At 67.0% G+C, this 27,598-nt stretch overlaps 10 protein-coding genes across 10 annotated transcripts in view; 3 read left to right on the top strand and 7 right to left on the bottom strand.

Moving 5' to 3' along the window:
* Positions 1 to 317, top strand: part of PFL1_04384 (uncharacterized protein) — a gene marked incomplete at both ends in the record, with an annotated part of 3,266 nt that extends 2,949 nt beyond the window's left edge. Inside the window, one exon of the mRNA XM_007881910.1 lies at positions 23 to 317. Coding sequence (XP_007880101.1) covers positions 23 to 317 — 295 coding nt within the window. The remainder of the gene's footprint in view (positions 1 to 22) is intronic.
* A 122-nt stretch (positions 318 to 439) lies between these two features.
* Positions 440 to 1,540, bottom strand: PFL1_04383 (uncharacterized protein; the record flags this gene model as incomplete). Its single annotated transcript, XM_007881909.1, has 5 exons — positions 440 to 574; positions 699 to 833; positions 939 to 1,244; positions 1,345 to 1,387; positions 1,482 to 1,540. 5 exons carry the CDS (start codon positions 1,538 to 1,540, stop codon positions 440 to 442), a joined length of 678 nt encoding a protein of 225 aa, XP_007880100.1.
* Positions 1,541 to 2,490: 950 nt separating this feature from the next.
* On the bottom strand, positions 2,491 to 4,359 carry PFL1_04382 (uncharacterized protein; the record flags this gene model as incomplete). Its single annotated transcript, XM_007881908.1, has 1 exon — positions 2,491 to 4,359. The coding sequence occupies one exon, from the start codon at positions 4,357 to 4,359 to the stop codon at positions 2,491 to 2,493; it is 1,869 nt and encodes a 622-aa protein (XP_007880099.1).
* A 7,025-nt stretch (positions 4,360 to 11,384) lies between these two features.
* Positions 11,385 to 11,888, bottom strand: PFL1_04381 (uncharacterized protein; the record flags this gene model as incomplete). The annotated part of the gene is made up of 1 exon (XM_007881907.1): positions 11,385 to 11,888. The coding sequence occupies one exon, from the start codon at positions 11,886 to 11,888 to the stop codon at positions 11,385 to 11,387; it is 504 nt and encodes a 167-aa protein (XP_007880098.1).
* An 891-nt stretch (positions 11,889 to 12,779) lies between these two features.
* PFL1_04380 (uncharacterized protein) lies at positions 12,780 to 14,753 on the top strand (the record flags this gene model as incomplete). The annotated part of the gene is made up of 1 exon (XM_007881906.1): positions 12,780 to 14,753. The coding sequence occupies one exon, from the start codon at positions 12,780 to 12,782 to the stop codon at positions 14,751 to 14,753; it is 1,974 nt and encodes a 657-aa protein (XP_007880097.1).
* A 164-nt stretch (positions 14,754 to 14,917) lies between these two features.
* Positions 14,918 to 16,580, bottom strand: PFL1_04379 (uncharacterized protein; the record flags this gene model as incomplete). The annotated part of the gene is made up of 6 exons (XM_007881905.1): positions 14,918 to 14,989; positions 15,130 to 15,583; positions 15,704 to 15,813; positions 15,918 to 16,036; positions 16,159 to 16,311; positions 16,451 to 16,580. The coding sequence occupies 6 exons, from the start codon at positions 16,578 to 16,580 to the stop codon at positions 14,918 to 14,920; spliced, it is 1,038 nt and encodes a 345-aa protein (XP_007880096.1).
* A 1,463-nt stretch (positions 16,581 to 18,043) lies between these two features.
* On the bottom strand, positions 18,044 to 18,758 carry PFL1_04378 (uncharacterized protein; the record flags this gene model as incomplete). The annotated part of the gene is made up of 2 exons (XM_007881904.1): positions 18,044 to 18,425; positions 18,523 to 18,758. The coding sequence occupies 2 exons, from the start codon at positions 18,756 to 18,758 to the stop codon at positions 18,044 to 18,046; spliced, it is 618 nt and encodes a 205-aa protein (XP_007880095.1).
* A 247-nt stretch (positions 18,759 to 19,005) lies between these two features.
* On the bottom strand, positions 19,006 to 22,527 carry PFL1_04377 (uncharacterized protein; the record flags this gene model as incomplete). Its single annotated transcript, XM_007881903.1, has 1 exon — positions 19,006 to 22,527. The coding sequence occupies one exon, from the start codon at positions 22,525 to 22,527 to the stop codon at positions 19,006 to 19,008; it is 3,522 nt and encodes a 1,173-aa protein (XP_007880094.1).
* Positions 22,528 to 25,188: 2,661 nt separating this feature from the next.
* Positions 25,189 to 26,561, bottom strand: PFL1_04376 (uncharacterized protein; the record flags this gene model as incomplete). The annotated part of the gene is made up of 3 exons (XM_007881902.1): positions 25,189 to 25,834; positions 26,211 to 26,313; positions 26,471 to 26,561. The coding sequence occupies 3 exons, from the start codon at positions 26,559 to 26,561 to the stop codon at positions 25,189 to 25,191; spliced, it is 840 nt and encodes a 279-aa protein (XP_007880093.1).
* A 776-nt stretch (positions 26,562 to 27,337) lies between these two features.
* The window catches only part of PFL1_04375 (uncharacterized protein), a gene marked incomplete at both ends in the record, with an annotated part of 1,788 nt that continues 1,527 nt past the window's right edge, over positions 27,338 to 27,598 (top strand). Inside the window, one exon of the mRNA XM_007881901.1 lies at positions 27,338 to 27,500. Within this exon, the coding sequence (XP_007880092.1) occupies positions 27,338 to 27,500 (163 nt within the window). The remainder of the gene's footprint in view (positions 27,501 to 27,598) is intronic.

Below are 27,598 nucleotides of genomic sequence, written 5' to 3'. Positions count from 1 at the left end.
CGCCGGGCCCGTTCGTGTCGAGCCTGCTGGGCGGTTCCGGTGCGCTCGAGGCGGCGCTCGAGGACCGGAGCACGCTGGCGCGGGCCGGCTCGCTCAGCTACGCCAGCTGGGTCGTCATCCTCTCGGGCCTGAGCGCTCGGCTCGAGCATGGCGCCGCCGATCCGGCGCAGCGGCGCGAGTGCGCGCGGGCGCTGCGGACCGCGCTCCACCTGATGCGCGTGTGCGGCGCCGACGAGCTCAAGGGGACCGACGGGGGCAGGGCGCTGGTCAGGATCGCCGAGGGGGCGCGCACCCTGCTCGGCACGATGCGGGTCTAGACGGCAGTCTCGACGGCCGGAGCGCAGCTGCGGCAGAATGCCCGGGGACAGGTGTCGTCAACGGTCTCGTCATGTCATCAAAAGGAGAAGTGGGAGGGAGATGGCAGAAATGAGTAGACGGATCAAGCCAGCATCGGTTCGGCCTGCTGCCGCTGCGATGCAGCCGGCTTGCCTGCCGCTTGGGGCTGCAGCGCCGCCTCCTCGGGTTGAGGTTGTGCGACGGGCTCGGTCTGAGGGGCCGACGGAAGCTCGACCGGCTGATGACCGGCGCGGAAGGCGAGAGACGGGGGGGGGGGCAAGGGCGAGGGCGAGGTCAGCCTTGCGCACGGGAGCCTCGGCTTGGCCTGCCTTGCCTGGACACCGTGGCGCACTCCCACTCACCGGCTGCTGTTGGCGTTGCTCTTGCTCTGGCAACGGCGGAAGACCGTTGGCCTCCCTCTCGAGCGCCTCCATCTCGCGCTGCACCTCTTCCTCCTCGTCGTTTGTCATGCGCGACTGCAGCATCTCGTCGATCTCCTGTATCGCCGAGGAAGCGATGGAGATTGAGAGGGCAGACAGAGGTCGGGTCAGCCCCATCCCTGTGATCCCCTCTACGACCCACGAACGCCAGGAGAAACGTACCTGCTGGTACGCGCGCGCCTCTTCCCCGTCCTGGAGGATGCGCTCGACGTCCTGGATCTTCATCGAGTCGTTGATCTGGCGGAGCACCGTGTTGCCCTGCCGGAGCCCCTCGACGACGCTCGCCTGGATCTGCGAAAACTCGATGGTCGACACGAGGTTCTGCAGCGTCGACAGCTGCTCGTCGGTCTTGGCCAGCAGCGACTGCTGGTACTTTTTCTTGCGCAGCGCCGACAGCGCCAGCGGCTTGTTGGACGTCGCCAGCGCCCGTCGTGCCAGCTCGGTCTCGTGCTCGAGCGTCGTTTGGATCTGTCAGTCAGTCGGAGTCGAGTGAGCGGCCGGGGCAGACGAGGTCAAGATGCTGTGTCAGGGTCGGGAGAGGGCGGGGGCGAGGAGGAGGACGTCGTACCTTTTTCTGGTACTGCCGTATTCTGTCCCTCTGCAGCTTGAGACTGCGGAGTGGCGCCGGATCGCAAAGCAGGGATGATGTGAGATGATGTTGCCTGGAACTCAGGCCTCTACCGCAGCGGGGCGCTAGGCACTCACTCGAGGACGGCTCGATCGTGCGAGGTAATCTTGGGGCCCTTTGACTGCGTCGTGCCCATCCTGCCTGCGTGCGGTGCGATCGTTCGGGCGCGTGGGTGTGGCTTAACTTGGGCTTGATACTGGGCTCGATCGTATGGATGGCGGTTCGTCGGCGCAGGGACGTGTTCTGTTCAGTCTAGATGGGCGAAGCGTGAGGATCGATGATGGTGTGGAGGAGGAGGATCGAGGCGAGCGAGCGAGCGAGATTGAGATGTGGGGTCGGAGGTCGGTGCCTTGGACCCTGCGCCAAGTCCCGGGCCCAGCCAGCCAGCCAGCCAGCCACGCGAGCAAGAGCGTTGGCTCAGGCAGGCACGTCGAATCCAGCCACCGAGCCCCAACTCGACCCAAGCATCAGCATCGCCAGGCCACACTCACAGACAGCGCACAAGGGAGCGTTGCAAAGGGGGGAAGAGGACGAGGGCATTCCTTGCTGGCCCTCGCCAACCGCCCCCCGACATGAGATTAATCTTCATCAGCAAAAGGCAAGAAAGACGTGAAGCTACGACCGATGGAAGCGCGTGTGCTGAGCGGAGGGACGTGATACAAGTACAGGTGGTCCGCTAAAAGGGCAAGACGGGAAAGAGAACTTGGCCGGAGCGCCGTGTAGAGAGAGCAGGTGACATCGAGAAGGTGGACCGGGGAGGAAACCTAGTGAAGGCGCTTGGGACGCGATGTAGAAGACCAGAGATGAAGCCGAGGTGTGCCCAGAGCGGGGGAAGCGGAAGGAAATATGCGAAGGTGCAGGCCTGGAGAAGCGAGCCAATGAATCAAATCGTCGAGTCGTGTGCGTGTGGGGGTTCGTCGAATCGTGGCAGGTCGCCTGGATGGCGGCAAAGTGGTCGGTGGGCCAAAGTGGCGAGGGGGTGGGAGTGGCCGGCGGGAGGAGGGCGGGTATATCGCAGGATATGAGGCCGGCCGGCCGGCCGGCCGGCGGGCGCACGAGTTCAGTGATGCAGTGGCAGGGGAGATCCTAGGAGCTGAAGAGGCTGTTCCAGATGCTAGAGGGTTGCTGCGAGGCATCGCCGAGGTCCTCGCTCCAGAGCGGGCTGATGGTGACGTGGGCGGCGGCGGGCTTCGAGGCAGCGCCGTCGCTGGCGTGCTTGCCGAGGTCGAGATCGTCGTCGAAGCGTTGGAAGACGACATCCATGCCCGCCGAGGACGGCGCGAGGTGAGGCGCGGGGTCGTCCGGGTAGCCGTCGAGGCCGTAGACGTAGCTCGGGTAGGCAGGTCGGCCGCTGGCGCCGAGACCGGCAAAGTGGCGCTGGGCGTCGGCGTCGGCGAGGTCGTCTTCGGCATCCGTCTCGGAGAGGCGCGAGACCGCGGGACGCGGGCTGGCCGGCATCGACGACGAGGCCGTGGTGCTGGTGTCGATCGAGCCTTCCGAGGCCGAGGGGGCAAGCAGCGAGGGCAAGCTGAGCAGGCTCGTCGCCTGGCGGCTGGCGCGGGCGCGCAGGCTGAGCTTGGGCTCGGAGCCCTGGAACCAGGTGGCGAGGCTGTTGACCGAGTTGCTGCGGCTCGAGCGCGCCGACGACGTGCTCTCCTGCCTCTTGAGGCGCATCAGCTGCGCCTCGCGGCCCAGGTCCTTGGGCGTCGTCGAGATCCGCCGCGGCGACGGTCGCTCCTGCTGCGGCGGCAACTCCCGAGACGAGGGCAAGCGGCCGACCGTGACCGAGACCTGAGCACCGTTGCCGTCGTCGGACGTGAACCGCTCGAGCGAGCAGGTGCCGAACTCGAGCATGGCCTCGGCGAAGCGCAGGATGGGGTGGCTGGCGTGGCTGTGGATGATGGCGTCGGAGCGCTCGCCGTCGGATGCCGAGAGATCAAAATGGTCGGCGTCGTCGTCCTCGGGCGCGTAGTCAGAGGTGGTGAGCTTGAGCCCCTCGTCGATCTTGGGCTGCAGCGGGTGGGCGGGCGAGGCGGCCTCGCGAGGGGCGTCGAGCTTCCGGGCGTTGCGCAGGCGGATGATTTCGGCGGCCAGCTGGCCCTCGGGGTCGGCGTCGCCGGCGTCGTTGTGGCACGATCCGTCCGACTCTGAGCACTCGATGACCGTGGGGCGCGCGGCCCCTCGGGACGAGTGACGGGCCGAGGCCCCCGCAACGGCCGCGGGACTACTGGGCGAGGCGGGCGAGGACGAGGTGGATCGCGAGGTCGACCTGCGCTTGGCGGGCGTGGCTTGCGTGGCGGGCAGGTCGGTGGATGAGGAGCCGTCGGCAGCGTCAAAGATGCCAACGGGGTAAGCCAGGGGCGACATGGTGCAGAGGTCGGGCTGGGCGAGGCGGAGGGGCTGGGCCGTGTTGATCGAGAGGGGCTGAGCGGGCAGCAGCCTGGGCTCGGGTGCCGAGGCGGAGCGGTCATGGCGGACGCGGTGCTTGGCGGTCACCGAGGCAGACAGGAGAGCCGATCGCACCTTGTCGGCAGGCGTCTGGCCGAGGTGAGAAGGGTGCTCGACCTGGTGCGGCACAGTCGAGCTGCGCAGACGGGCGACGTTGGCTACCGAGAGCGGTGCTGCCGCCGACGACGACGCCAATGACGAAGAGGCCTGAGACTGCCTCGGGCGGTAGTGAGGGCGCGACTCGGCGTCGTTGCCGTAGTCGCCGTGGCCGCCGTTGCTGCTGCAGCTGCTGTCGTCGTCGTCGTCGTCGTTTGTGATGCGGTGACCGTGGAACCAGCGCGAGTCCCAGCCCTGGAGGTCGTCGAGCTTGGCGCTGCTGAGCTTGTGGCGCTGGCCGGCCTGCTCTACGCCGATGTCCTCGGAGGCGACACGGGCGAGGAAGTGGGTGCGGGCAAAGACGGGGTCATCGTAGCAGGCGGGCGAGCGGGCGTAGCTGTGTGTGACCATCTCCTGGCGCGGTGGTTGGTGAGTGTTGGTGGTGGTGGTGGTGGCAAAGCGCTGGCGAAATGTTTCGAATGGTGGTCGTGGTGTTGGTGGTCGTCTTCTTCTTCTTCTTCTTCTTCTTCGTCGTCGTCGTCGTCGATGGGACGGAGGACGAGAAGGTCGCAGGGAGGCAGTGGTGGGGTATGGTGCGACGATAAGGAGGCGAGTGGCAAGGGGCAGTGAGGGCGTGGAATGACGAGGAGCAGATGGTTTTTTTATAAAATTGGCCAGAGGAGAGGTGGCCTCGAGAGGGGCAGCGAGAGGCACCGGAGGGCGGAGTGGGAAGGAGGAGGCAGAGGGCACGCCAGGCAGGGTGGCAGGCCAGGGTGCCACGCCGCCTTGGCTGCCAGAACTGGTCCGGCCAGGCCATGCCAGGCCAGGCCAGGCGTGGCAGCTGGGCCCCGCGCTGCCAACGAACTGAACCCCCTTGCCTGCCTGCGTGCCTGCGGGGCCCAACCTCGCTGTCGCCGTCGCTGCTGCTGCTGCCCGGGCGCAAAGGGAGAGAGAGAGGCCACGGTGGCAGCCAGCACAGGCAGGGCAGCAGAGGCGAGCCAGGTGGTGGTGGTAGGCGGGTGGCTGCTGGGGCAGCTGCAGCGCCGGATTCGAGCTCCGTCGAGCGCACGCAGCACCGTGCTGCCGCCGTGCGTGTGGCTGGTGGCCAAGGCGCAGCGCGCCAGGGAGGCAGCCAGCACAGGCAGGCGGGGCCAGAGGAGCAAGCCAGGGCGAGACAGAGCGCCCCTCCCCCCCAAGACCAACAGCGGCCAGCCAAGGCGAGGCGGTGCAGGCAGCGCTCCCGAAAATTCCCATCGCTCCCTTCGAAGCGAGTTTGGGCCTTTTGTGCGGCCATGAAGCCAAGCGCGCCCTCTCCCCGTGCCCTGCCATGACAGGCCAGGCGAACAGGCGGCCATGGGTGTCGCCATGCCACCACCCCCAGGCCTGGGTGCATGCAAAAGCGAGCCTACTGTAGCTTGCCACCCACCCCGCCTGCGTGCGCAGCGCCAGGCCGGGCATCATGGCCTCTTCGTCGTCTTCGTCGTCGGCCGCGGCGGCCAAGAGGGGTCACGCCGCCATGGCTTTGTCTCGACGACATTATTGATGGCAGGTGTGGGCGGGCGCCTTGGGTCCCTTGGCTCAGCGCTGCGCAGCACATTGGGCGGCCGCAGCGGACGTCGACTGGGTTGGACTGCCTTGGACGAGGGCTCGAGCGGAGGTCCGCTCGCAATCGAATGCTGGTCTGGCGATGCAACCCCAGCTCGAGAAGAAACGGCGAGCAGGCAGCGCAGCATGAGCTCGTCAAACGACGGCGACCAGCTCCATGTACGGCCTCTTCTTGAAACTCCAAGCCCGTCGTATCGCAGGCGGCCAGTGCTGGCAGCCCACAGTGCGCGACTCGTCATCCTGCCACGAAACCGTTCCTCGCGACCTACCCGATGGCACGAATCCGCGCGCGAGGGGCTTGCCTGGCAGGCCTTCCAAACTGAGACAGCCTTGAGCGCGAGGCTGGGCGCCACCCCTCGTGCCCCCAGGTGGTCTGTTCTCGCCGCAGCGTCGTTCGCCAGGCAGAGAGAGGGCGAGGCGTCGTGAGCGTCCGCTTGACGTTTTCCTCGCTCTCGACGACGAAAAAGGGACGAGACGCTGTCATAGATAGCGTGCCGGTAGGAAGGCGTCGTGGGCTGACGATGCGCCAGACAGGAGCGAATAGATACCGCTACGGTAGCCCATCATCATTGTGGTGCCGACGCCTGACTAGCGCCGTCTCGTGCGTGCCCCTCCACGCTGCCAGGCCTCGCCAGCTGGACTGAGACAAGAGCAAGAATGAGCAGATGTATGGACCTTAGTCGACGATGCCGGCCGTGCTGCGACTGCGAGCCTGTGCCGCCTGCCATCCGGCCGGCCGACCGTCGTGGCAGGCTGGCTTGGCGCTCCAGCAGGTCACGCAGGCCCGCAGCGTCGTCCAGGCCGGCCGGCCGTCAGACAGATGCATGCTTGTTGCGCTTGCCTGCTTGCCCTGGACAGGGCGGGGGTCGCACGACGGGCGATGCGATTAAGACGACGGCCAGGCAGGCATCAAACGCTGTGGGTTCGTGTCCGTCTGCGGTGCGCAGCGACAGACGTGGTGACGAGCGAGCAGAGGTGGCAAAGGCAGGCCTGCTCGCCGTCAGCGCCTGCCAGCCAGCACCACCACCATCACCAAACCACCGCGACCGGGCAACGCACCTTCCTATTGCCGAAAACTGGGTCATGTCAAACTGCTTGCCTGCCTGCCCGCCTGCACTCCCGGTCATGCAGGGCCGCGAACCGTTGCCCAGGCGAGCAGCGCACTCCCGTCGCGCATCCCGCCCGCCTGGCAGGCAAGCCGACCGACTGTGACCAACCAACCTGCATTCGACGCTGCCTGTAGAGCGAGGCAGGCCTGGCCCGGGCCAGGGCAGGAAAGCTGCACGACGGAAACTCCAGCCCGGTGCAAGGTGCTCTCCTGGCCTCGCTTGCTACAGGTACTGTACGTGACCGTTGGCCCAGACCACTCCAGGCGCAGGTGGGGCGTCAGTTTCGACACGTACTGTCCATCCAACGCCAGGCCGCCAGCCACCATGAACCAATTGCACTTCTGCTCACCGTCACGAATGGCGAGAGAGCAACGGTGCTGGCCTCGAGTCGCTGTGGATACGGCACGCACTCTGGTGCCGGGGTCCGACCTGGTGGAGTGCCGTTCGTGCGCCGCCAGGGAGCTGCCGTGGGTGGCGAGCGGACCTCTTGCTCCATACCTGCCGCCGCGACTCAGCTGCGCATGCGCCTCCGATCCGGCCGCGGGCGAGGACAGATCTCATTTGGCCAGGAGTGAGTGGCGAGGCTGCGAGCTGAGTTTTCTGGTCCGAGGAGGCTTCGGTCAGTCGGCTGGTTGGCCCTGGCCTTTCTTGGGGCGGCGCTCCCCCTTCGACGTAAAGCCAGCGGCGGCGAAGCGGAGCTCCAAGGTCCTCCTCGCCATCCCTCAAACCTGTTCGAGCCAGCGGCGGCGCGACGGATGAAATCTTGCTGCAGGTTACAGCAGTAATGGTACCCATGGGTTGCACACCACCACTCACCTCGAGAACGACGGGTATGGTACCGTACCATGCGACAGCGATGCCTGCCGCCGCCGTCGGGATGCCTGGCTGGCCTGGCCTGGCCTGGGTGCTCGTGAGCGTGGCAAATTTGCGCAGTCGTCCGCCACAGACGAGTCGCCGCCCTTCGCCGACGGTTTCGAAATTGAGTGCGCGACGCCGTTTCTCGTTTGTCGCCACCGCGCAGGCAGGCAGGCAGGCAGGCCAGCCAGGAACGCCAAACCATCCATCCCGAGCCTGCCCAGCCTGGCCTGCCTGCCTCATTTCGCCGAGCGCGAGAGTGCTCTCTGCTGGCGTCGGCGAAGGCAGCCGCATGTAGGGTCGGTAGGAATGCAGATCCTCGGTCCGAAGTCGGGAGCAGCTGACGAGTCCAACTCGTAAAAAGAGGAACAGCGGGTCAGAACAAGACGAAACCGCGGGGCCCGGCCAGCTGATTTTTGACGGCAGCCGCGCTGCTCCCGTCGCGGCACCTACCGGTATCGAGCAGGCTCGGTACAGACCGGGCAGCTCCCCCTTCGTCGACCCCTGTCGACGAACTCGCTGTACTCTCTCGCCACTGCAAAGCCAACGACCGAACCCGAAGGCTTGCTTGAGGCCAATGAGAATGCTGCGACCGCTCGAACGACTCGTCTGGGAGCCACGTCGCTTCGCCACATGTCTCTCGTCAACCGCTCGCCCGCCTGCCCCTTGCAGCGCGCCAAGCGGACGCGCGCTCTCGTTTCCTTTTGTCGCCGCAGCCAAGCTCGCGTTTGTCTGTCGACGAATCAGCGCACCGGACACTGGGAGAGACAGGCAACTCTGCCGAGCGTTGAAGTGACAATGCAGGCCTCTCTGTGTGTCTAGTTACCTGTATCTGGTCAGACTGCGGAGAAATGCAAAAGTCGAAGCTTAGGCCAGGCCAGGCCAGGAGGAGAAAGAGGGAGGCGCGTGTGTAGAGCGGTCAGCGAACACCTTGCTTTGCTTGCAGCGAGGATCCTTTTTGTTTGGGCGCACGTCGACCCCCTGGAATCTCGGAGCGGCATACAGACAAAAGCAGCACGTACGGACGGACTTACGGGGGAGGCGGCGGCGGTGGGCCACGGCCGAGGCCATCTTGGACCTTCCCCCTTTCGAGCAGAGCAGGGCGGCAGAGTGCAGCGTTAGACTCCGCGACCAAACCTCCGACAACCGGGCGGCCGCCTGTGGAAACCGAGGGATCTGCCCCGACCAGCGACGGGCGATAAGGCCGGACTTTTGCGCTCCCATCCGACGGACGGGCCACGACAGTCTTGCCGTAGTACGCACCGCAGAGCAAGCAAGCGAACGTCGATAGGCACGCCTTTGTCAGCATGCTCTCGGACGCTCCCTACGGCTTACCGCCGTCCCTCTTTGCTTGCTTGCCTGGCTGCCTCCTCGGCGAGCGGCAAGCGAGGAGGCTCTGGGCCGAGCTTGTTTCCCCGCACCTCGAAGCTTTTTCGAGGATGATCCGCGCCCGCTCCTTGCATCGCCTGACCTTCGGCGAGCGGCTAAGCGTGCATTCGCCAGGAGCAGAGGGCCAGGGGGACGGGGGGGGGCGGAGTCGCCGCTGCGGCGCGTATGGCAGTCAGCTCGGCATGCCTCCCCAAACGCTCCGTGCTGCGCCATGGCCCGGATCCTTGCATCGTCTGTCGAGGCGAGGCCAAGGCCAGACCAGCTGAGCTGTCTTGCTTGCGCTTGCGCTCGCGCTCGGAACGTTGCGTTGCTTTGGGGGCTTTTGTTTGGCTGTCGCGTGTCAGATGATCCTCTCGCCTCGACTCCGCCCGCCTCTCTCGAGAGCAGGCGGCAAGGTCGTACGGCGAGCGACGGGCCTCGACCGACCACCTGACATGCTTACTCACCGATACAGTACGCACCCGTCCGTCCTTGGCGTACCGTCTCGCCCGTTCGGTCGAAGCAGCCGACCGGTACCGGAGCCCGAGAGGCTCAGGTCATCCATCGGGAAAGCAAGCAAGCTTGCCTGAGCTGCTGCCGGTGTTTTGCGACACCACCAAGCAAGCAAGTTGGCGGAGCTCGAGCATGTCCAGGGGGCGGCGCGCTGACTCGAAGTTGACAGCTTCCGCCGTACCGTGAGAAGCCGCAGTGGGTCTCGACCTTGCTGGTCCACGAGTCGACGCTGGACCTTCCCTCGCGCTCTGGCCACCCTGGAGCAAAAGGGGCAGTCGTACGTTCGACAGGAGCCAGTCCGGCTTCAAGCTTCAAGCTCCGCCGTCAGCACGTCTGCGCCAAGCCAGCTTCTGCAGCCGCAGCCGCAGCCACCAGCTTACCGTGGGTAGCGCCGTCGCGTTGACTCTTTCCTCGAGCCTGGCGGAGCCGATTTGGGTCCGCCAGATGCATGGGCAGACATGCAATCCGGGCAGGATACGGTAAGTCCGCCTCAGCCACCACCCGGCTGCACTGGCCAGGCCGTGCCTGAGGAGCTGACGGTAGGTTCAGACGGAGCCAGATGGCTGCTCCCGATACGAGGCCCGACGTCGACAAATCATGCCACACGGGCGAGCATCGGGAAGGTGGGGCCTCCTCGGTGGCTCGACGGAGCCGCTGCTGGTCAGTCCCGTTCCCTTGTTTGGCCTCGCCGTCGGAGACTGCGCAGCATGCTCGCGGGCAGGCTTGCGACATACCGGTGAGCAGAAGCTGTCTAGATGATCGATCAAGCAAGCAAGAGGTGGATGGAAGCTTTGATGTGCACCGCCGTCGGCATCTCGCCAGCGCACTGCCGGAGTTGGCGCGGCATCCCCGGCAACGCCAGGCCAACGTAAGGTGTGTCGCAAGAAGTAAGCAAGCAGCCACGTCTGCCTATCCTGCCGACCGCTCTCGCGGCGGCGGCTGGCGGCTGGCGGCTGGCTGTGCAGCTGGAGTGTGTGAGCGGGTCCCCTGTGTCGTTGACAAGGCGTCGCCATCGCTTCGACCGCCAGGCAGGCACTGCCGCCAGGAGGGTCGACTGGCTGCCGTATCCGTCGGAGCAGAGGTGACGGCCGAGCCACGGCCACGAACAGACCTGCCTGCCTGCCGATAAAGCAACGTAGGGCTGCACGATTAAAGCGCTCTGGCGGCACGATGGCGGATTAAGCTCTTTCGCTTGCCCGCTTGGCGAGCGAGCGGGGCCCAAACACTACCACGCCCAGTAACGACCTACGCTTCCATCTCGATGCAGCTGCCAGAGTAAGCAAGCTGAGGGCCCATGCTGCTTGCACTTACAGGTACTGTACTGTGCGTAGCCTGTTGCGCTGGCGTCGCCTGGGGGAGAATCTGGGTCTGGATCCGTCGTCGATGTTCCGATGTCATCGCAGGCCGCCACGAGCTTGCTTCCTTCCAAAGTAACACGCACGCTACTCTGCCGATGGCGAGCGCGGCCAGGCCAGGCGCCAGGACGGAGGGGCGTTCGTCGGGTGGCCGCTTCGGGATGCGATGACGAGCGAAGGCAACGTGCTCACACGCCGAGTAACGTCGCTCGATCGGGTCGAGATCGCATCCGACGTGCCCCGGGTTTGCTCTGCTCTGACGCCAAGTCGATGGCGGCGGGAGAGGGGCCATGGCGCGAAGACCCTTTGTGTGCCTGCCGTTGCACGGCAGGCCTGCCGAAGAGAGGGGCGGGTTCTACGCACCTTGGATGCTGTAGGGCCAGGCGAACCTGCGAAGCCAGCGATCGAGGCCTGTGCTCGTTGATGCGACAGAGACGCCTGCATCGTGGGCCACGCCACGACGATTGCCTGCTTCTCTCTCCCCCAGCGCCCGCACGAATTTAGAGGATGGCGCCGTGGAAACTCGCCGTACTCTGTCCACCGGGATCGTGGCCGTATGTAGCACGCTGCATCGCTGGTGGCTGCCCGGCTGTGTGTGGCAGGACATCGAGGGTGAGAAAACAGCGCCGCCTTATCTCTGAGCAGCCAGTCTTCCTGCCTTCGGCCCGATGCAGCACGGCAGGCCTCTTTCTGGAAGCGCCAGGTTGACAGGCGCCGAAGGACGATTGACGCCCCTTTTGCCCCGCCCTCTTGACGCCGAGATCGAAGGGGGACCCCTCCGTGGCCATGACAAGCAGAGTTCGCACGCTCGGCCTGCCTGCCCGGCTGGCAGGCCGAGGACCGCACGGCAACGCGAGCGCGGTGGCACAAGAAGGAAGCACGGCATCGAGCGGCATGACGAGGCCAAGAGTAACGCCCGGCCTGCACGCTTCCCGCGAGGCGGTGTTTGAGCGGCGTGGCATAAGACGTCGCAGAGGACAAAGGGACAAAAGAGTTGAGCGCCTGCCCGTCTCAAAGGGCTGTCTGGGGCGAGGGGAGGCGAGGCAGGCCAAGCCAGGCCTGGCCTGGCATAACAGGTCAACGCCGGGGCAAATTCGATATCGTGTCGGCGACCCGGCTGGCCTGGCAGGGGCATGGTCGAGGCAACGTCGCTCGACACCAAGCGTCGGCGCCGGCGAGTCCTGGGTCGGCTTGGTTCGCGACGAAGAACAATGGAGCACGGGCGTCAAGAGGAAGAAACAAGGCTCGAGTGGTGAGGCCTGGCGTCACCATGGCATGCTGGTCGTGCCTGTCTCTCGGCGGTCCTAGCACGTCAGCGCCGACCTTATCGCAGCGCTAGGGCTCCAGCCGCTGGTCGAGGTGGGGCCGGTACTCACCTCGTCGAGAAGGCCGTCATCACGAAGGGCCAGGGGGTGGCGAGCGCTATTTTCAGATCTGGGCCGGGATCCCGTTTCGGGAAGGTCGAGCCGGGCAGCCTGGCGAGCCTCGCCAAGGGGGTCGTCGTCGTCGTCGTCGCTGCCGCCTTTGTCGCTGGCAGCTTCGGGCGGGTAGCGACAGTCAGGCCTGGCAAGCCAACAGGCGGCGAGGCGAGATGAGGCGAGGCGCTGCGTTGCGTTGCGGGGCTCGGAAGAAGGGGGGGCAGCCGAGACTCAATCTAGGCGGTTGATGACGGTGGTGGCGCCTACAGTGGCCGGAGAGGGCTGGCCTGGCCTGCGCTGGCTGGCGCGTCACTCGTACGGCAGGCTTTGACACGCCGGGGCCGAAGCTGCGTGAGGCCGACGTCGCCCGACCTTCCTGTCTGCTGTGGGCGGGCTGAGCCGGCGAGGCGAGGCGCGACCCTGAAGCCGTCACCAGCTGGCTCTCGCTCTCCAACCCACCCGCCCGACCCTTGCCTTGCCCTGCCCTTTGCCTGTCGTTCTTCGCCCTCGCCGCTCGCCCGCTCGACCTCGACACCGACTGCGGCCTGCGCGTACTGCGACGTAGCGACAAGCTAGCACCTCGCCCTCCCCTGGACACGGCGGCGACCATGGCCTCTCGACTCCGGCAGTCGTGCTGCCAGCTTCTCGTCCAGCAGCACGAGCTCGCTGCGAGCTATGCCAACGTCACTCCTGCCGCCATCGCAGCCCTCGGCGCAGCCCCGAGCACTTGCCCGCACCTCCCGGCGACCAGGCGGCACGCATCTTCGGCGGCGGCGGCGGCAGCAGCAGCATCAGCATCGGCAGCGGCCAGACCCGTCGACGATATCCGAAGCTCCCGCACGCCCTTCTCCTTGGGCACCTCTGGCTCGCCGTCGTCATCTGCCTCCGGGTCCTCGTCTTCGGTCGCCTCGTGCTCCTACAAGCCCAGGCCCTCGTCGTCGCGCCGCACCTACGGCCAGCCGCTGCCCCACTCGCACCCGCACCTCTTCCCGCGCCGCGGTCCGCTGGGCAACGAGGACCTGGTGGCCTACCCGGGCCAGGAGGTCGGGCTCGACCTGCTCGATGCCGGCGACGGCCAGGTGGCCACCGACCAGCTGACGCCGGGCATCCCCGCCGCCGAGTACGAGCAGCGCCGGCGCCGCCTGATGGAGCAGCTGCCCGACGGCAGCGTCGCCGTCCTCGTCTCTGGGCGCGTCAAGAGCATGAGCGGCGCCATCTTCTACAAGTTCCGGCAGGAGTCCAACTTCTGGTACCTGACGGGCTTCCAGGAGCCCGACTCGGCCGTGGTGCTGGAAAGGGACGCCAGCCGCCCGCGCGGCTACCGCATGACGATGTACGTGCCGCCGCGCGACGACCACAACGAGACCTGGAACGGCCCGCGCACCGGCGTCGACGGCGCCACCGACGTCTTTGGCGCCGACGAGGCCTACGACATGGACCCGGCCACGCTCCTCGCCCACCTGCGCCAGAAGCTGCCCGCCTACACGCACGTCTACGTCGACTCGCCCACCCAGCCCACGACGCCCCGCCGCACGTCGGGCTCGCGCGCCTCGGCGGCCGCCTCCAACGTGCTCAACTACCTCTCGCCGCCCTCGACGACGGGCTTCGACCTCTTCAGCAAAAAGAGCGACTTTGACCACGTCGTCAAGCTCCTCGCCGACCCGCGCAAGTGCCACTCGCTCTCGCGCGAGGTCGAGCGGCTGCGCTTCCGCAAGAGCGCAAACGAGCTGCGCGCCATGCGCCGCGCGGGCCGCGTCAGCGGCGAGGCCATGGCCCAGGTCATGCGCTACGTCCGCCCGGGCAGGACAGAGTCGCAGCTGCAGGCCGTCTTCGAGTACCACTGCGCCGTCAACGGCGCCCAGCGGCCCGCCTACGTCCCCGTCGTCGCCGCGGGCTCCAACGCCCTGACGATCCACTACATCAACAACGACCGCCTCGTCGGCGACGCCGACCTCGTCTGCATCGACGCCGGGTGCGAGCTCGACGGGTACGCCTCGGACATTACGCGCGCCTTTCCCGCTGCGCTCGACGGCAGGTTTACGGGCCCGCAGCGCGACCTGTACGAGGCGGTGCTGAGCGTGCTCAAGGGCTGCACGGCGCTCGCGACCGAGGAGCAGTGCTACACGCTGGCCGACCTGCACCGCCGCTCGGTCGAGATGCTGCGCATCGAGCTGAAAAACATCGGCTTCCACCTGGGCCTGGGCACCCTCGAGCGCATCCTCTACCCGCACTACATCGGGCACTGGCTCGGCATCGACCTGCACGACGTCGCCTCGGTCGAGCGCAGCACCAAGCTCGAGCGCGGCGCCGTCGTCACCATCGAGCCGGGCGTCTACGTGCCCTACGACGACCGCTTCCCCAAGCACTTCCAGGGCATCGGCATCCGCATCGAGGACGACATCGCCGTCGGCGAGCGCGACAACGTCGTCCTCAGCGCAGAGGCGCCAAAGGAGGTGGCCGACGTCGAGGCGGCGTGCGCAGCGTGGGCCGAGGACGTCGACCGGCGCGAATTTGCAGCCGCGGCGCCGAGTCGGGGCGGGCGCCAGCCGTCCGCCCAGCAGCAGCAGCAGCAGCAGCGGTGAAGCGGCTGAGCGCGGACGCAGAGAGCAGCCGGAGAGAGGGCGATGGCTGGCCCTGACAAGGCAGAGATATCCGATGTATTGTTCGCGGCCTCCATCGCCGCTGCCCCTCTAGATAGGCTCTGTAGATGGCAAGCAATCCATGCTGGAGGCACCGGCAGGCGACCTCAGTGCAGGCCTGCTCCGTAGACGGCCTGGAAGCTCGGGCGCTGCTTCATCGTGGCCCAGAACTCTCGCAGCTGCAGTGCAGCGCAGCGACGTGAGGACGAAAGGATGGACGGGCGATCGTCGTCAGCGTGTCGGCACGCACATCCGACCCGACCCTCCCTCCCCGCCAACCACCACCGCTTCCCCCTCTGCTGCGTCACCGATCACTCACCTTGGGTCCGACGCCGGCGGCGGCGGTCTTGTGTCCGCTTAACCCCTGCGACTTGAGCGCGGCGTCGAGAGCGTCGATGTCGTCTGCGACCGAGGCGCCTTCGGCGTAGCCCCGGCACACGGTGAGGACGCGGGCGAGCCAGGGGACGATGTGCAGGTCGGCCAGGCTGATCTGGTCGCCGAGGGCGAGCGGGCCCTTGATGCGCGACTCGAGCGCATCGACGGCGGTGGCGATGCCGTGCCACAGCGCGCGCGTCTCCTGGACCAGGGTCTCGGCGGCCGACGCGTCGTTGTCGAGGTAGGCGGCGCGCAGCACCGACTGCGATGCCAGCTTGTCCGAGTACCACTTCTTGAGCGACTCGACCGTCGCCGACGAGCGCGGGTTCGACGAGCCGTCGGCCGTGGCGGTCGAGGCGCTCTCGATCTCGCGCTGGTAGTTCTGCAGCGCTCCCGTGCTGCGGCAGTCGTGCAGGGGGAGCCAGAAGACGGCAAGGTGGCAAGGCGGGCGGGTAGAAGTCAGCACAGGGCCTGCTGTTACGTTTGTCGAGCTGCCCGGGACGACTTCGGCGACGCACCTGTTCTTGACAAAGTCAAAGACAAAGCCTTGCTTCTGCTTCTGCAGCTCCTCGACCGAGCGGGCTCCCAGGAAGAGCTTGTTCGGGTTGGCCGTGTCGGCGTGGACCAGCTGCGCGAGGGGACGATGTAGAAGAGGATGGGCGTCAGCGTCGGGCGCATGCCCGGTACGGAAAGCGAGCCTGGATGTGGGAGGATGCTCTTGATGGGACGCACCTTGATAATCTCGTCCGAGAGCGCCTTGCCCTCGATGGTGGCGGGTGCCAGGACGGGAGCCGGTGCGCCCGCCAGGCCCTCGCCCTTGGAGTCAAGGATAGGCTGCGACCTCGACTTGTCTGCAGCGGCGGCGGCGGCGGCGGCGGGGTCGTCGAGGAGTACGATGTGGATGCACGTCAGCCGGGCGCTGCCTGCGCCTGCAGGCTGCCTCGAGGACACGCCGGCCTGGGATGCGACTCACCGAGGAACTCGAGGATGGGCTTCGAGTCGGTCAGGGCGCGGAACTTGGTATCGACCTCTGCCGACGTCGTCTCGAGGATGGGGACCACGAGGCTGGGCACCGTCCCCTTTGCATTGATGCGCAGGTACGAGGGCGAGAAGTTTTCCCCCTTTGCTGTTGGATGCGGCCGCGGGAGGCAGCGGCAGCGGTAGCAGGCAGTCGAGGTAGCAGACGGATCCCGGCCGTCAGCGCTGGGTCGACGGTGGCGGGCGTGGCAGCAGCCACCCGACGGGGGGGCATGGATCATACATACCGAGGTCGACAATCTTGATCTCGAGGTCCTGGTCGGCGTAGCCCTTCTCAACGAGGGCGAGGCGGGGCGCGCTGCCCCACACGGACCCGTCGAAGGTGTAGAGGACGGCCTTGGGCTGTGCGCTCGTCATTGCGGTCGGATGCGTGGAAAGGGGAGCGGAGGTGAAGCTGGTCGGTCGTTCGTGGGCAGAATGGCAGGCAGGTGGGTGAAGCAGGAGTGGCAGAGTCGTTGACGTGGTGGTGGAGGAGGAGGAGGAAGGAGGGAGGAGGAGGAGGAGAGGGGGGCAGACGGGGCGGCGGGTGGATGTGTTGGGGCATGGCCCGAGCTCGCCTGGCCTCGCCTCGCCTGACCTGGCGTGGCCAACAGACCAACCCGGTGTCGAGAAATGCGGGGCAGGTGAGGAGCTCGTAGGCAGGGAGGCAGCAGGCAGGCCAAGGGGAGGTTGGAGTTCCTCCGAGGCTGGCTCGCTCGATCTGCCGGACGACGCAGCAGCAGCAGCGGTACGGTGCGTGGTAGGCCCGCCCTGCCTGCCTGTCTGACACTGACGTAGCTCGCCCGCCTCTGCAGCTGCACGGCTCTGCAGCAGCGCAGGCAGGCAGCAGGTAGAGTAGCGAGGGCCGCGCCTCCAGGGCCAGCAGGTGGTCCATGCCCATCCGTCGGAGAGGCGTGCGTGCTGGGGTCTGCTTTTCGCCTGGAATTTCTCGCCGCTTTTCTCGTTCACTCCCTGCCTTGCCTTGCCTTGCCCTGCCGTGCCCCCCCCTCACATCACACCATCCTCCCGTCGAACGAAGCAAGGAACGAGGCAGCATGCAATACGCACGGTTCGGCAGCGACGGGGCGGAAGAAGGCGGCGTGCAGAGCACAACGACGCGGGGGACCCCAGCGGCGAAAAGCTGCGATCGGAGAATGAGGTATCGATGGGATGGATGGGACGGGACGCAACGGATTGCTCCTCGATCGCACACGGCTGCGACGGCTGTAAGGATATAACGACGAGGCGGGTACGGTGCGAGCGGCGCGCAAAGGCTGCCAAGGACATCGGCAGCCACGGCTGGCTAGACTAAAGAGGTCCGATGACAATCGACACGAACGAACAGAGGACGGAGAGACGAGAGCGTACGGACACGACGGCGACGGCGAGGCGAGGATGCCCGGGGGCGATATGGAATGGAGCGCGGGACGCCATGGGTAGAAGTACACCTATGTTTTGCGGTTGAGAGGCTTGCTGCTGGTGGATGTCGGGTCGAAGGGAGACTTGCGCCATGCGAAACGAAGAAGAGGAAAGTGGGAGGTGCGGAGTCGCGGCATGGGGCGGGGGGACAGTACGCTGGTTGCTGGACCGGACAGGACGCATGGGAAGGAAGCACGAGACGTGGCGCGGAGCAGGACTGGTGGCCGATGACGACGGTCGCGAAAATGTATGGTTGAGATGCCGGTGCAAGGTGAGGAAGCGCATCCAGGGTCGTGGAGTGCTCGGCGGAACGTGGCGAGATCGACCAGGGCAGGCGATGTGGCTCCAGAGGCGGTGGCGTGGGATCGGCAAGGGCGAGGCGGAGAGCGGCTGGCGGCTGGCGGCTGGCCCGGGGAGCTGGCTCAGTAGCCCAGCTGCGTCGGGTCGACCATCCTGCCCGCGACGAGGACCGTCTTGCTCTGAGCCTGGAAGCCGCCGCCGCCACGTGCGAAAGACGAGCCACCGGGCTCCGACGACGACTGCGGTGCAGCGGGCGCGGCCGATCCGCGTGGCCGAATGCCCAGGACCGAGCAGGTGAGCCTGTACCTGGCGCGGATACGCTCGAGCAGCGCCAGCATATCGAGCTTCGACAGGTCCTCGTCCAAGTCATGGCCGGCCTCGGCGTCGGCCGACGTCTCGCCGCCGGCATCGGCAGCGTCGGAAGGCTTGTTGTGCATGGGAAACGCCGCCGTCAGGCGCTCGAGCGCGCCGAGGTGCTGCAGCTGCTTCAGCTGCTTGCGGGACCTGTGCAGGCAGACGGAGGCGGGCGGGAGCATGGCAGTCAGGGATCGACGCTCGATGGCACAGCGGCAAGGAGCAGGAGACAGGGGGGCGCACTCACAGCTTGTCGGCCGGGCCCGACGCCTCAATCAGGCAGCGCCACATCTGGGCAAGGCCGGCGTAGAAGCCCACCTCCTCCCAGGCCTCGAAGCCCTTGTCGCGTCCCAGCTCGCGGCCTTCAAACGTGCCGTGGAGCTCGCCATGCTCGTGGCCCTGCTGGTAGCCCTCGCGGTAGGCGTGCTCCTCGAGTTTGTTGAGCGAGTCAAAGTCGACATCCGCGGCGTCGGCGCGCTCCATGGCCACAGGAAAAGACGCGATGCGGTGGCCCCGGGATCGTGGCGATCGATGGTGGTGGTCGAGAGGGACGGAGAAGGCGCGCGGCGGCCAGCCGCGTAAATGCGGCGGCCAGATTGGATTTTTTTTTGGAATCCCCCCCCCCCTTTTCCCGTTTTCCGAGGGGGCCGCGCCGGGCGGGCCTGGCGCGAGGGCGAGGAGAGAGTATGCCCAGGACGGTAACGGCGCGGCCGCCGATCTGCCGTTGGCCCTAGTGCTGCTGCTGCTGCTGCTGCTGCTGCTGCTGCTGCTGCTGGTGTTGGTGCTGATGCTGATGCTGCTGGTGCTGCTGGTGGATCGACGAGTTCGAGTTCATGCGAAAGAGCGGGTTCTTGGAAAAGCTGAGGCGGATGCCGCCGTTCTTGATGGCGCCGCCGAGCGTATTGCCATTGAGGTCGGCCATGGCCGCCGAGGCGCAGTGGACATCTTCAAACTCGACAAAGCACATGGGCCCGTTGCTCTTGAGGCGGAAGGAAAACTGGCGGAAGCCGCGGCGCGACGCAAAGACGGCGCGCAGCTGGTCCTCGATCTGCGCAATCACGGCGCTCGAGGCGCTGCTGGGCAGGTTGCCGACAAACAGAGTGTTGACCGGCGGGTGGTTGTCCCCGACGAACCCGCCGCGGCCTGTAGGGCTCGGGAGGTCTGGGCTGGGGACCTGGGCAATGGCCCGCGCCTGGCCGGGACCGGCGGCGGCGGCGGCGGCGGCGGCTGTGGCTGCCATGCTGGGACCGGAACCGGCCTCGCCCTCGTGAGTCGGGGAGCCGAGCCGAAGCTGACCGAACCGCGAAGTGACGCCTCCGTGCTGCTGCTGCTGCTGCTGTTGCTGTTGCGGCGGCGGCGGCGGCGGCATCGACGTGTCCCGGTCGTCGGTCCCTGCCTGCGGCGGCGACGAGCTGTTACGGCTGCCCGACGTCGACTCCCCACGGCTAAAATCCTCGGGCCCCGGACGCGGCGGCCCAGGGGCACCGGGCCCCGCATAGCCGCCTTCGCCCATGGCACCGCTGGCAAAGGGTCCGCGCGATGTTTGCCTCGCAAAGTTCGGGCGAGGTCCGGCGCCGCCCAAGCTGGCCAGGCCTGGCGGCGAGCCGAGGGCGCTCCAGTCTGACCGCTCGTGCTGCTGAGCACCACCGGAGAGGGTGCCGCTGCCGCCGCTGCCGGCGGCTGACGCGTTTCCAGGCCGCTGCGTGAGATTCGGCGGAGGCGGACCCGCCTCTGGCCCAAAGTAGTCGAGCGGCCCCATGGACGACGACCACGCTTCGCTGCCGAGAAGCCCTGGGCGGCCGGGCTGCTCCGACGTCGAGCTGCCAGGCGCCTTGCCGCTGCCTCCAACGCCGCCGCCAAACATGGTTGCGGCCGAGTGCGAGGAGCCTGCTGGTCCGAACGGATCGGCTCGGAAAGCGTCGCGCGGCGACATCATGCCGTTGGCCGGGGCTTGTCCGCCCGGCAGCATTAAGGGCTCGAAGGACGAGAGTCCTTTGCTCGACGGGAAGCCGCCGAAGCCAGGCCCGGGGCCGAAACCGGGAGGTGGCGGCCCGGTGGCCAGGCCGTGGGACTCTCCACGAGGGCGCTGCTGGAAAGGTAAGGCGTCACGGTCGAACTGGCCCATCCCGAAGCCCTGGCCTGGCTGAGATTGCTGCTGCTGCTGCTGCTGCTGCTGTGGCTGTGACTGTGACTGCTGCAGCTGCATCTGCTGTTGGGCTTGCTGCTGCTGCTGCAGCTGCTGCGGACCGACACCCGGCGGCAGCGGCGGCGCGGGTCCGCCAGAGGGTGGCAGGAAGCCAGCACCGTTGCAGGCCTCTGACCCACCCATGCTGGACAGGACGGGCCGCTGCTTCGTGTGCAGGTTCTTCTTGGCCATCTCGGTCTTGAGGACGCAGTTCTTCTCGGTATCGATCTTGCGGCCGTTGAGCGCGTCCCTCGCCTCGAGCGCCTCGGCGCGCGTGCGGAACTTGGCGAAGCCGATAATCTGCTTGATCTTGGCGCCAACCGCATTCGGGTTGGCCGCACCCTGCCCACCAGGCAGCGCGTTCCCCATGCCGCCCATGTTGGCCAGCGACGAAAAGGCGTCGCTCGCGCCGGCCCGCGACAGGGCAAGCGAGAGGCCGTGCTCGCCTTCCCACGGCCCGCCGCCCGGTGCGTTGGACAGGTCAAACAGCCCCGCTCCTGGCATGCTGACGGCCGTGTAGGGTCCGCCGGCGCCCGCCATCGGGCCACCGCCCTCGGAAAGCCGGCCGCCGGGCCCCGCTTGGCTCGAACCGGGCGGCACCTTGAGCGTGGACGCCTCGAAGCCGCGGGCAAACAGAAACATGTTGGCGAACTCGCGCTCCGTCATGTCCTCGGGGAACCCGACGATGAAGACGGTTGTGATCTCCTCGGGCGGGATCTGGCCGGGTGCGCCGCCGGCACCGACCTGATGGAGGCCCTGTTGCCCCTGCTGCGCCATGAGCGCGTGCTGCTGCTGCTGCTGCTGATGCTGTTGGTGCGTCTGCTGGTGCTGCTGGTGTTGGTGGTGGAGCTGCATCATGCTTCGTGGACTCAAGTTGCCGGCGCCGTGCAGATGGTTCGACATGCCGCCTTGCCCCGGGCCGGGTCCAGGTCCAGGTCCAGGCCCGAGCTGCGGAGGTGGCCCTGTCGGTGGCAGCCCAAACGGCGATCGTCCGTGGTAGTCGTCGATGGCCCGCGGAGTTGGTGCGCCGGCGCCAAGGCCGGCCGCAAAGGACAGATGCTCGTCCCTCCCCGGCGCTCCATAGGGACGATGGGCCGCGTCGAAGCGGGGCGCAAACGGATCCGGATCCTGGGACTGCGCCTGTTGCGGCTGCAACGCCTGCTGCTGGTGCGGGGGCAGCGACATGCCCCGGAATTCGGGCAGGGCGGCGTGGCTGGAGCCGAGCTGCATAGGATCCGACGTCGAGAGGATGTTGGTCGACCGGTCGCTGCCGGGGCCAGCGGCGCTGTTGGAGCCTTTGTTGCTGCTCGACAGCGGCGTCGACTTGTCCGACGGGTGCGCCGACGTCGGCGAAAAGAGCTCATTGTAGCCGAGGAAAGGCTCCTGCGCAAACGCGTTGTTGCTCGACGGAGGGCCTCCGAGGCCGCCGCCGCCGGTGCTGCTGCCACTGCCGCCGCCGCTGCCACTGCCAATGGCACCTTGGTTCGACTGCTTGCGCGGCTGGACGGCGCCAACAGCAAAGGACCGCGATGATGCCGCCTGGCCGATGCTGTTCCATCGGTCGCTGCCCCCCGACGGATCACCCATCGGGAAATTGAAGCCCCGCTTCGAGGGCGACGGCGAGCGCGCCGACGGCGAGACGGCCCCATCGAGCGGCTGGGGCGAGGTCAGGCGTGGATATGGCGGGGCCATGGCACGCGGGGCGGCGAGGCCGGTGTCGATGTTGCCTGGGCCGAACATGAAGTTGCTGTTGCTGCCGGTGCCGTTCTTGTTGTTGCCGCCGCTGCTGCTCGCGCCGCTGGTGGCCTGCGCATGGCCGGACGGCGGGGACGACGGGAGCATGAAGCCGCCGCCAGCACCGGATGGGTTGCCGAAGCCAGCGTTCTTGTTGGGTCCGAAGCCCGGCGGAGGGTGCCGCGCGTGGGCGCCACCGTTGTTTGCGTCGCCCATGTTCTTGGGCGTGCCGGAACGTGAGCTGTAGAGGGAGCCAGGGCCGCGGTTCGAGGATGGAAGCTGCGAAAGAGTGCCGACGCCGACTCTGGTGGTGGCGTTGATGTCCGCTGACATCCCGACACGGTGGCGGATGTCTTTGGGAGAGAGGAAGAGAGAGTGGTGTACGCGCGAGAGAGAGGAGAGAGGGAGCCAGGGGCGCTGCGGTGACTAGGGCGTCGACTGAAGCGGCGAGAACGTCGGTCCGTCTATGATCCGTCGACGACAGAGGGGCGGCCGTTGCGCTGACGACGAGGGTTGGAGTCGTGACTGCGGATCGAGAGCTGATCCGACGATGATGACGACGACCACGGCGATGCCAGAGCAGTGGATGGATGCGAGGACAGTCGGCCGATGGCGAGGCGGAGTGAATCGACGGATGGACGGATGGATGGATGGATGGATGCAGCGGATGTAGCGGGTAGACGGCTTGCCGGATGGAAGACTGGATGGATGGATGCAGAAGACGATGCGGATGCCCTATCCGGGTAAGGCCGAGGCGAAGCAGGCTACGATAGTGCGATGCTGGATATCAGGTAAGGGGCGATAGTGGATGCCGAAGGCGAGGGAGATGGACGAGCGTCGATCGACTGCGGACGACTGGAGGGCCGGGCCGGCAACGTCGGTTCGGGTAACGAGCGGGATCGCCGAAGCGTGGTGTGCGCGGATCTCGCCTGGCTGAGGGTGTATGCTGGGACGAGGATGGCGTCGGCTTCGGCGTCGGAAGGGGCGTCTTCGGCCGTCGAGCGGGTCGGGATGCGGTGCGAAGCGGAGCAGGAGCGGATGGAAAGGGGAGGGGGTCGCGCGCGATGCGATGATGATGGTCGACGCGTTAAGTCAAGAGGCGTGCGTGGTGGCGCTGCGCGGATCGCGGACGTCGGAAGAGGGGCAGGCCAGCAGGGCAGGCGCGCGGGCGGGCGGGCCCAAATCGATTTCGACGTGCCCAGACGAGGGAGGGCCCCCGACTGACCGAAAAAAGGCGGCCAGAGGGCAAGCCAGGGCAAGGCTGGGCAGGCGAGGCCAGGCAGGGCAAGGCGGGGCACGACGGCAGGCGAACCCGAGGGCCCACGCAGCAACGGCAGGCGGGACGCACGCACGCACCCCCCCTCTTGAGCGCAGAAAAGGGAAAATCCAAAAAAAAAAGCGAGTCGACCGGGAGCTGGATCGACGCGGCCCAGCCGGCGTGCCTCGTCTTCGTTTGACGGGCGTGCGTGTCGAGAGCGAGAAGCGATGTCGGGGGGAAATGCTGATGGACGGAGGCTGACGATGACGGCGACGTACGATGGTAGCAGCAGCAGCAGCAGGCGGTGATGGTGATGGTAGTCGAGACGATGGCGGTTGGACCCATCGCACGTGAGAACCAGATACGGCGAGGGCCGGGCAGCTCGAGAGAGAGACGCCCTCAGCCCTCCGCCCTCGAGGTCAGCCCACTGAGCCCAGCAGGCAAAGGCTGATGAGGGCGGCGAGGGCGCGCGCGCGCGCGAGGCAGGCCAGGCCAGGCAGGGCAGACCGTACCTGGTCCACAACAGGCGGGCGGGCAGAGGCGGCCAGGCTGGCAGACAGGCACACTCTCACCCGGATACCATGGCCCTCGAGGCGGGCCTGACCCAGATCGACTCACTCTCTCGCGCGACAGAAGCCGTCCTTGCAAGGCTGGGGATCGCCGCTGGTCCGTCGTCTGCTCTGCCCCCTGCCCTGCCGCCGTCGTGTCGTTGGGTGGTGTCCATGGGAGGGGGGTCTGAGGACCATCTCGGCCAGCTGCTGAGCTAGGGAAACGATTCGATGCCTCGAGGCAGGCTGGTGCTGCTGGCGGCGAGCACCACGACCTCCAAGAGTGTTTGTTGGCGACAGAAGGCGTCGAGATGATGGTGGCGGTGGCGAGGTCCGGGGGGCGGTCGAGCGCCCCTCTCTGGCGATACTCTGTTCGCTTTGGCGATGGGCCGTGGTGCTTTCGAGGTGGTGGCGGTGGGCTCTAGAGAGGGCGAGAGGATGAGAGGGAGGGAGAGGGCGACGGTCAGGAAGCCAAGAAGCCAAGGTGGAGCGCATCTCGATCCTTCCGCAGCCACCTGTCCTCCCTGCCTCCCGCTGGCCATGCCGCGCCGGTTGAACCTGCTCGCTGGCTGCTCCTTTGTGCTGTGGGGTGTGCTGGCATGCTGCGCAGACTCCACTTCTCGGCGTCACCTAACCTCTGCATCGGACGCAGGCCAGCAGGCAGGTTAGACGCATCGTGATCTTGCGAAGCAGCCGAGCCCCGCCGCCGCCTCCGCCGCCGCCGCTGCGCGCATTCTTCGCAACCGGCGGACCCTGGTGCGCACGCACGACAGGCAGGCAAGCCAGGCAGCAGGCAAGGCATAACAAGCAAGATGTCACCCACCCACGCAGCGGGTCGGTCCGTCCCCCCTTGCCTTCCAGCTGCTTGCTGGGCGAGCTCACCTCGTACCTTCCGCTGCACCGCCGACACCACCTGCAGACCTCCTCTCAGGAAAACGGGACGAAGCGGCGGCGGGCCGACAGCCTCGACGCGGCGGCACTGCGCTCTTCGGCCTGGCCGACGCCAGCAGAGACACAAACAGCTCAAGGAAGGATGGAGGCAGGGAGGCAGGACAACACAAGCGCAAAAGGTATCGACGTGACGAGGCGAACGGGTTGCTTAGGAGCAGCCTACATGAACGAGGCCGAGGTCGACAGATGAGGTGCGTTCAGGACGACGACGACGGCGGCGGCGCCTCTTGCGGGCCCTCACGCCTGCTGCAGGATCGGCGGCTGGGCCTGCGAGAGAAGCTTGGTCATCGAGTCGAGCGTAATCTCCTCGCGGATGACGGTGGCCTTGATCTCATTGTCCGGGTTGGCGGGCACCTTGACGGTGCCGTTTTCGAGCTTCCAGCCGTCCTGGCCAGCGATGAAGTCGGCCAGCTCGGCGCCCGAGAGGTTGAGGTAGCTGCCGATCCGCTTCTCGCTGATCGAGGTAAAGGCGCCCTTGACGCTGTTGAGCGCCACCTTGCGCGCCGCATTGTCAAAGTCGGCGATCTTGGCGGCGTACTCCCGCACGTCCTCAAACTCGGCGCTCGAGAGCGTGCTCCAGAAGTCGCGGAAGCGCGCCTGGAAGAGGAGCGTGTTGAGCTGCGACAGCCGCACCAGCAGCGGGTCGGTCAGGTGGCCCGCCGACGGCACGTCGGCCTCCTTCTCAGCCTCGACGGCGGCGGCGCCCTCTTCACCGGCCTCGCCCGCCTCCTTTTCCGTGTTCTTGACGGGCACCGTCGGCAGCGGCGCCTCGCCCAGCAACGACAGGCAAAGACTAAAGTCCGGGAAGGGCGCGGCGACGAGCGCCTTGAGCAAGATGTTGACGACCACGACGTAGTTGAAGTCGGACGGGTTGAATTGGTATCTGCGGGCAGGTGACGGTGTGGGCGTGCGGGCGGACAGGTCAGCCGCGTGCTCCGTCGACTCGACCAGACAGGGTGGAAGCGGTGGCATCTCCCTCGGTCGCGGTGATGGCGCCGCCACACTCCTCGCTCTCCCTGCCCCCTGTCCCTTGCTCGCCGACGGTGGCATCAGATAGAGCTAATAATAACTTGGTCATCGGCCGGCCGGGGCTTCACTCCCAGCCGGCCGGTCGCGACATTTTGTGGTATGAAGAAGTCATCCTATGGGCCGTGGGCTTGTCCTCCGGCGGCAGCGGCGAACCGCGCGCAAAGGCGAGGGCGAGGGCGAGGGCGATGGACAGGGACACAGGATCCCAGGCGACCGTCGGCGGTACTCACAGCTTCAGGATGGCAAGGTTGGCGAGCAGGTCGTATGTCCCGTTGTCGAGCTGCTGTGCGAGGTACTCGTGCAGGCTCTCGAGGTTTTGCGGGTTGTACCGGTCTAGACGGAGGGAGGAGATGGTGCGGGATGGCAGCAGAGCGAGAGCGCGGTACGGTCAGCCCGTGGAACCCTTAAGACGTCGCGCAAGCAGGGCATGCTGCCGTCGACTGGGCCGGCCAGGTGACAGAGCACCCCAGCGCGCAGGCGCGAGACTCACCAACGCCAGAGATGAGCTGCTCGACGTGCTCCGGTCGAGATGCCGGCGCCATCCACTCGGCGGCGCTAGAGGTGTCGTGGGTCGCTGCCATGATTCTGAGGTCGCAGCAAAGGGGCGTGTGTGTATCTGTGTGTGTGTGTGTGTGCGCTCGCGCGTTGTGCGGTTGCGAGAGCGAAGGAAGGGCGCGCGATTGGTGGCTTTCCAGAACTCGGCGGTGCTGGTGCTGGTGTCGTAGGCGGCGTCGCGGTGCGGTGAGTGCTCGGATCGCGTGCGTGCGTGAGTGAGTGAGTGTGAGTGGGTGCGTGCGTGCGGGAAGGCGCTGAAAGGAGTGCAGTGGTCGGGCGTAGGAAGAAGGGGGTGGTGGTGGTGGTGGTGGTGGTGGTGTTGGCCGGTTGCCCCCAACCAACCAACCTCTGCTCGCCTGCTGGTCTTCTTGGCTGCCCTCTCGCCTCGCCCAGAGTGAAAAAATCACGAATAGAAATGCATTGAATTGCCGTCTTCCAGGGCTTGAACCCACCTGGCCGGCTTCAATTGCCCGCTGCGGGACCGATCTGGGGCCGTTTGTATTGGGCCCCCCTTCAGCCTGGGCTGGCCCAGATAGACCTGGACGGGTGTCACTTTTGGGCGGCGAAGGCGGCGGGCGGCTGGACCCGCGCCCGCGAAGGAAGAAGCGGCCTCAGGCCCCAAGGCCAAGGTCAGGCCACCCACGCCGACCCTAGGCCTGCTTGCTGGCCCTCGAACCCCAACCTTCTCGCCGTCCGCCACCCAACCCCCTCGATTCCCTTCCCCTTTCCCCCCCCTCCCCGCGCCACCTACACTGCACTGTGCCGCGTATCACTGCTTATCACTCGCCCGACCGACGCCAGCATGTCTGCCACCGCCACGACGACGACGGCCGCCAGCGCCTCGACAATAACCCTCGACTCGAGCCTGGCGGGCCACGACGAGGAGCAGATCCGCCTCATGGAGGAGCGCTGCATCGTCACCGACACCGACGACAACTACCTCCGCGACGGCAGCAAGAAGGAGTGTGAGTGGGCGCATCGCAGGCGCCACGACGCCCGAGTCCGGCTGGAGCAAGTTGACGGCTGACACGAGGCTCCCCTCTGCCCCTCTGCTACCGCCGCC

Source organism: Pseudozyma flocculosa (assembly GCF_000417875.1).
Source record: "Pseudozyma flocculosa PF-1 unplaced genomic scaffold scaffold00014, whole genome shotgun sequence".
In the NCBI taxonomy this organism is placed as follows: domain Eukaryota; kingdom Fungi; phylum Basidiomycota; class Ustilaginomycetes; order Ustilaginales; family Ustilaginaceae; genus Pseudozyma; species Pseudozyma flocculosa.
This window is presented reverse-complemented; position numbering and strand designations above follow the sequence as displayed.